Genomic DNA, 7,500 nt, shown 5'->3' with positions numbered 1-7,500 from the left:
AAAAAAAAAAAAAAAAAAAAAAAAAAAAAATGCAGCTGACGACACTAAGAGATGCTGCGTGATTCGCGATACCACGATTCTTGGCCCAAATCTTCAGGGAAATTGGTTTCGAAGGAAAGTTCGAACCCAGTGGTTCTCACCGTAAACGGTAGCGCCTCCCTTGGGGCGTTGGCGCTTCCAGACGGGACCTTGTGACTCCAAAAATATCAGTGATTCTGACTTGCAAGTGGCGCTTCTTAGCAATACTTGAAATATTATAAAATATTAAACTCGCCAGCCATCTATTGTCCTCAAGTATGCCACCCGTGTGTATGATCTCGGCCAAAGCGGCAGTCCCAAGTAAACACTTAATGATTGCATGATGCTAATTCCTTCCCGTTCGTAAGAAAGTACTGCCAAACAATAGCCATTTGCAAATCAGAATCATTGATATTTCTGGAATCTCCACAAGGGCCCCGAAGGTCCCTTGTCACCTCATCGCCCACTGGAAACAAACCAATGCCCCACAGGGAGCGGATGTGCCCGGGTGGAAAGCTGCAGCAATTAACGAGCTGCTGCACCAGAAGAAGTATGGATAGATAGGCGAGTAAATTGAAAGATATAAACTACTGTACTTGGCATTCATTGGTCATTTTTTTCCTGAAGGTGACCAATCAAATGACAAAAAAAAAAAAAAAATCTTGCCACCAAAACCTGGACTGAATACCTATATTTACTGAAAATATAAGTTAATTACCTCTAAATACCTAAACAGCAACTCAATATACTGGGAGAATATATAGTGTCTCCCACCTCCCTCTCCCTCGCCACCGTGGTTACAAAGTTACATTGAATGAGAAGCATCATTCTTCTGTGTAACATTAACCAAAATCCAGGCTCCGTATCCGGTGTCATGTCAGAAAAAAATAACAGGCACCACAAGTTCTTGGTTGGCTCTGCCGGTTTATCTCCTGCGATAACAGCGGAAAAATGCTGTTTTAAAATTGATTCATATGTATCAAATTTATAGGAATGAAATATAAACATCAACAATAATAGTAGTATAAAAAGTACGAAAACATTGATGATAACATCAAAATAGCGACACAACGAAAATATGGCACATACCAATGAGGATAAAATCTATAACAAAGAAACGGTAGTCAAAGGGGAATGGAGTAATGAAAATAATTGTATTGGCAATATGATAATAACAACAATAGGGAAATAGTGAGAACGATAAGTCACTCCAAACTAAGACTTGACGACGATGACCCAGAGAAACCACAGACAGGAATTATAAAAGTTTACCAGCTGCTCCTTTACCATCTAGTGGCTTATATAATACGCACAATCACCATCAGCTCCATTTCCATCGTTGGTGTTTGCCAAAATAATTAAATAAATAAATGAATAATCACAAACATTTCTGAATCGATTTTCATTCACATCGCCCTGCTCTTGAAAGCACATGCACATATAGAGAGATGTGTGCGTGTGTGTAGGTTTCTGCTAAATTTCTATACATGTTTTTTTTTTTTTTTTTTTTTTTTTTTTCTGTAGCAGCGACCTCGTTTTTCACACCGACAGCTAAACTAAGTCAGAACGGAGGTCGGTGGGCGGAGTCTGAAGCGTCTTCGAGTATAAAGGTTGGCCGCCAGTCGTTCATCATCACTCTCCCTCCTCCTCTCCCGCGTCTTGCAATGAAGTCCCTCATCATTTTCGGTTCGTCCTAGAATTTTTCATATATATATATATATACATACATAAACATATACATATACATATACATGCAAATATATATCTATGTGTATGACTAGTAAATTTTTCAATATCCAACGAATACATCTTTAACAAAATGGCTAATTTAGAATATCACATTCATGATTCCATATGCTACCTTAATCACATTCTTTATCTATATATATTTACTGAAAATATTGTATATTCATTAACCTAGGGAAATAGTCAGAATAGGTTCATTATATCATATTCATTATTGTTGTATATTTATACAGTTTAGTGGGAGATAGTCACAAATCTTTCAAAAAACACATGTTTGCTATTCTATATTTCATCTACTGTCGCTCCATATTCTAACATTTAGGAATGCTTATCCACAGCAATCCTTGGCGTCGTTGTGGCCGACCGCCGCAACGGATTCAACGGAAATGGTAACGGTTACGGAGCACCTCCTCCTCCCAGCAACGGATATGGTGCACCCACTAACGGCTTCAACGGAAATGGAAACGGCAACGGCAACGGTTACGGAGCACCTGCTCCACCTAGCAACGGTTATGCAGCTCCCAGGAACACCTATGGCACGCCCAACGGCGCCTACGGAGTAGACCCTGAGATTGCCGCTTTGGCCGAGAACATTCCCGGGGGCGGCGTCCCCGGCGAGGACTACCCCATCTTGGCTTCCGTGCCCGACACCGGCTTCTCGTGCGATGCCCAGGCGGTGCAAGGTTATTACGCCGACACTGCAGCTGAAGCCGGCTGCCAGGTGTTCCATATCTGCCAGGACCGCGCCCTCAGGCGCCAACAGGACTCGTTCCTGTGCCCCAACGGTACCATCTTCAACCAGCAGTACCTGGTATGTGACTGGTGGTTCAACGTGGACTGTTCTCAAGCTGAGAGCTTCTACTCCGTCAACGAACTCATCGGAGTCGTTCCCGACGCCGGATACGCCTATGGACCCGCCACCAACGGAAACCGAAACGGTAACGGCTATGGCTCCAACGGCAACGGAAGGAACGGAAACGGCAAGAACGTAAGCAATGGTTACGGCTCCAACGGAAACGGAAGGAACGGAAACGGAGGCAGCAACGGCAATGGGTACGGTACCACTCCTGCTCCAAGCAACGGCTACGGTGCCCCAGTTGCCCCATCCAACTCCTATGGAGCTCTTTTCTAAAACTCTCGTTCCTAGTTTCTTCTCTTTATATTCACCCTTAGCACGATAATATGAACTACCTTGTTCTCAAACATAACCGTTCTCTTCATTAGAATATTATACATTTTATCCATAACTTATGACTGACCTAATTGCATTCGTTTTTGTAAATATCGAGAAATTTCAATAAAAAAATATTCTGGTTAAATCTGTTGTTCTGTACAGCCCCATAAAGCGACACACGTCAGCTGAATAAGGTCCTGTACTGTGTGCACATTTACATGTGTGTGACATGTAGAAAAACATGTACGAATTAGAACTATATCTTGCGCTATAGAGAAATTCACTCTCATTCATACATAAACACACACACACATGCATATGTACATCATATGTATGTACGTATGTGTATGTATTATTATGATCATTCTCAAAAAGTGTGAACATTATGACAAACGTAGAAAAAAAATATGAATGAGAATTATATCTTTCTCTGTGGAGAAATGTCATTCTTAGTCATACATACATACACAGACATACGAACACATAAATACCCATATATATCATGTTTATGCACGTATGTGTGTGTATCATTATCATTATTCTCAAAAAGTTTTCTCACACATAAAAGAACGCAAATGAGATTGAAATCAGTTCGGGCATTGAAAGGAGGAGTATTACGCAAAGTTGTGCATGAAAGAAAATCTGATCCCTAAAAGCTACGTTTGGCGTGAGCAGACTAACTGAACGAAGAACAATGGAATAAAAAGTCATTTTGAAGATATCAAACGCAAAGATGAATTATTTTTATTGTTATTATTATCATTTTCAACTGGCGACACCAAGAGATGTCTCGTGATTCGGGTCAAATCTTCAGGGAAGTTGGCCTCGAAGGAGAGTTCGAACCCAGTGGTTCTCATCGTAAACGGTAGCGCCTTCCAGGGGGCGTTGGCATTACTAATGTTTAAGCTTCTAAACGGGACTTTGTGATTCCAAAACTATCAGTGTTTCTGACTTGCCAATAGCTGTGTCTTAGCAGTACTTGAAATATGTTCTAAGATATTGAATTCGTCAGCCATCTATTGTTGTCATATGCGCCACCTAAGTGAATGTTCTCGGCCAAAGCAGCAGTTTCAAGTAAATATTAAATGACTGCATAATGCTAATTCCTTCTTGGTAGCGTTGTTGTTTGGTGGTAGTTTCGTAGGAAAGGACTACCAAACAACAATCATTCGCTATTTCTGGTTACATAGTTACATTGAGAAGCATCATCCCTCTGTGTAACATTAGCCAAAAGTCAGGTTCCGTATCCGGTGTCAGGATAAAAAAAGATACAAGGAACCACAAGTTCTGCTGGATTATCTCCTGCGATAACAACGGCTAAATACTTTTTTTTATTATTATTATCGTTGATTCATATGAATCGAATTTCATAGGAATGAAATATAAACATCAACAATAATAGTAGTATAAACAAAACGAAAATATTGATGATAACAGCAAAATAGCGACACAACGAAAATATGACACATACCAATGAGGATAAAATCTATAACAATGAAATGGTAGTCAAATGGGAATAGAGTAATGAAAATAATTGTATTGGCAATATGATAATAACAATAGGAAAATAGTGGGAATGATAAGTCACTCCAAACTAAGACTTGACGACGATGACCCAGAGAAACCACAGACAGGAATGATAAAAGTTTACCAGCTGCTCCTCTACCATCTAGTGGCTTATATAATACGCGCAATAATCATAAGCTCCATTTCCATCGTTGGTGTTTGCTAAAAGAAAGAAAAAGAATCTTCCAAAAAAATTCTGATTCGATATTTCATTCACATCGCTCTGCTCCTGAAAACACACACACACACACGTGTGTGTGTGTGTGTTAAATTTTCTGCTAAATTTCTACACATCATAGTTTTTGCTGTAGCAGCGACCTCGTTTTTCACACCGACAGCTAAACTAAGTCAGAACGAAGGTCGGTGGGCGGAGTCTGAACCGTCTTCGAGTATAAAGGTTGGCCGCCAGTCGTTCATCGTCACTCTCCCTCCTCCTCTCCCGCGTCTTGCAATGAAGTCCCTCATCGTTTTCGGTTCGTCCTAGAATTTTTCTTATATATATATATATACACACATATATATACATATATTCATATATACACACATATATATACATATATTCATATATACACATATATCTATTTGTGTGCATGACTAATAAATACCGGTTTTTAATTATCCATCGAATTATCCATCGAAATATTAACCAACTTAAAATGTAACATTCATGATTTTCATTCTTTATCTTTATATATTTACATAATATGCTGTATATCCATACATCAATGCAGATAGTCACAACGGTTTTATTATATCATATATTCGTTATCAATGTATATGTATCTGTATAGTGGGAGATATTTTATACTTCATCTATTGTCAGTCCATATCTTAACATTTAGGAATGCTTATCCACAGCAATCCTTGGCGTCGTTGTGGCCGACCGCCGCAACGGATTCAACGGAAACGGGAACGGCAACGGTAACGGTTACGGAGCACCTCCTCCTCCCACCAACGGATATGGTGCACCCACAAACGGATTCAACGGAAACGGCAACGGTAATGGTAACGGTTACGGAGCACCTGCTCCTCCTAGCAACGGCTATGCAGCTCCCAGGAACACTTATGGCACGCCCAACGGCGCCTACGGAGTAGACCCTGAGATTGCCGCTTTGGCCGAGAACATTCCCGGGGGCGGCGTCCCCGGCGAGGACTACCCCATCTTGGCTTCCGTGCCCGACACCGGCTTCTCGTGCGATGACCAGGCGGTGCAAGGTTATTACGCCGACACTGCAGCTGAAGCCGGCTGCCAGGTGTTCCATATCTGCCAGGACCGCGCCCTCAGGCGCCAACAGGACTCGTTCCTGTGCCCCAACGGTACCATCTTCAACCAGCAGTACCTGGTATGTGACTGGTGGTTCAACGTGGACTGTTCTCAAGCTGAGAGCTTCTACTCCGTCAACGAACTCATCGGAGTCGTTCCCGACGCCGGATACGCCTATGGACCCGCCACCAACGGAAACGGTAACGGCTATGGCTCCAACGGCAACGGAAGGAACGGAAACGGCAAGAACGGAAGCAATGGATACGGCTCCAACGGAAACGGAAAGAACGGAAACGGAGGCAGCAACGGCAATGGGTACGGTGCCCCCCCTGCCCCAAGCAACGGCTACGGTGCCCCAGCTGCCCCAAGCAACGGCTACGGTGCCCCAGCTGCCCCATCCAACTCCTATGGAACTCCTTTCTAAAAGAGATTGCAATCTCATTCCTAGTTTCTTCTCTCTAAATTTACTCTTTCGAAACCGTTCTCTTCATTAGAATACTGTATTTTTTCCTATGTAGATTAAGACTCGCCTGATTGCTTATGTTTTCCTTGTTTTAATGTTTTTGTCGAAGACGATTATTTTTGTAATTATCGAGAAATTTTAATAAAAATGTACTGATTATATCCATTGCTCTGACAGCCCCACTAAGAGATGCTCGTTAGCCGAATAAGGCCCTGCTGTGTGCTTGTGCACATTTACATGTGAGCAGTACCCATTATGGCACGTAAAAAAAAGTATGAATTATATCTCGCTGTGGAGAAATTCATATTTATTCATGCAATAATATATATAAACATACACATATATATGTAAACAGTAAAAATGTATGTACGTATCTGTATGTGTCATTGTCATTGTCAATGAAGCGTATTCATTGCGACAAATGTAGAAAGGTTATTTGTTTGAATAAATTTATTTAGAATACAAGATATGTATTTGAAACTGCTGAATACTTCGCTTGTATTCTGATTATATTCATTCTCATTGATAACTTTCTACAGTTATCAGCTTTCTGAAAAAGGCTTCTCGCGCACATAGAGAAAATGTAAAGGAGACTAAAATCATAACAGCCATTGAAAAGAGAATAAAAACAAGAAAATATTAAATCCAATATTACGTAACTTAAATGCTTTGGCCGAGAATGAAAAAAAAAAATGTGATCCCTAAATGCTGCGTTTGGGTAGCGTGAGCATACGACCTGAACGATGGACAATATGATAAAAGAGTTAGACTTTGGAGAGATCCAGCACAAACAAACATGAGTTTTAAAAAAAATGCAAATGGCAATACTATGAGACGCCACGTGATTCGGCTCAAATCTTCAGGGAAATTAGTCTCGAAGGAAAGTTGGAACTCAGTGGCTCTCATCGTGAATGGTAGCGTCTCTGTGGGGGCGCTGGTCGGTCTCAAGGGAATGCTGGCGCTACTGAGGGCCCAAGGTGATGTTTAAACTTCGTTGTAGAGATTCCAGAAATATCAGTGATTTTAACTTGCAAATGGCTGTTGCTTAACAAACGAAAAGGAATTAGTATTAAACAGTTATGAAATGTTTGATTCGCCTTCGACTTATTGTTAGCGAGTACACCACCCCTGGGAATGTTCTCGGCAAAGCGGCAGTCCCAAGTAAACATTTACTGACTGCATAATGTTAATGCCTTTTCGTGCGAGGGCATACTAAGCAACAGCCTTTAACAGATGAGAATCCTGTACATTTATGGAATGTTCGCAGAG

General features: G+C 41.1%; 1 protein-coding gene across 5 annotated transcripts in view; it reads left to right on the top strand.

Annotated features, from left to right (window-relative positions):
• LOC125026449 (pro-resilin-like) overlaps positions 1-7,500 on the top strand; it is a 14,037-nt gene that overhangs the window by 1,853 nt on the left and 4,684 nt on the right. For 3 of the 5 annotated variants that reach the window (XM_047614905.1, XM_047614906.1, XM_047614904.1), the window contains exon 4: positions 2,734-3,083. The exons of 1 other annotated variant lie outside the window; for it this stretch is intronic. In XM_047614905.1, the coding sequence (XP_047470861.1) occupies positions 2,734-2,896 (163 nt within the window). In that variant the 3' untranslated portion in view covers positions 2,897-3,083. Of the gene's footprint in view, positions 1-1,646; positions 1,705-2,102; positions 3,084-7,500 lie in introns of those variants that run through there. One more of the 5 variants, XM_047614908.1, reaches the window with a different exon arrangement.

The sequence above is a fragment of the Penaeus chinensis genome, chromosome 6 (genome assembly GCF_019202785.1).
Source record: "Penaeus chinensis breed Huanghai No. 1 chromosome 6, ASM1920278v2, whole genome shotgun sequence".
NCBI classification, from domain to species: domain Eukaryota; kingdom Metazoa; phylum Arthropoda; class Malacostraca; order Decapoda; family Penaeidae; genus Penaeus; species Penaeus chinensis.
Note: the sequence above shows the minus strand (reverse complement) of the source record. Positions and strands in the feature narration are given on the sequence as shown.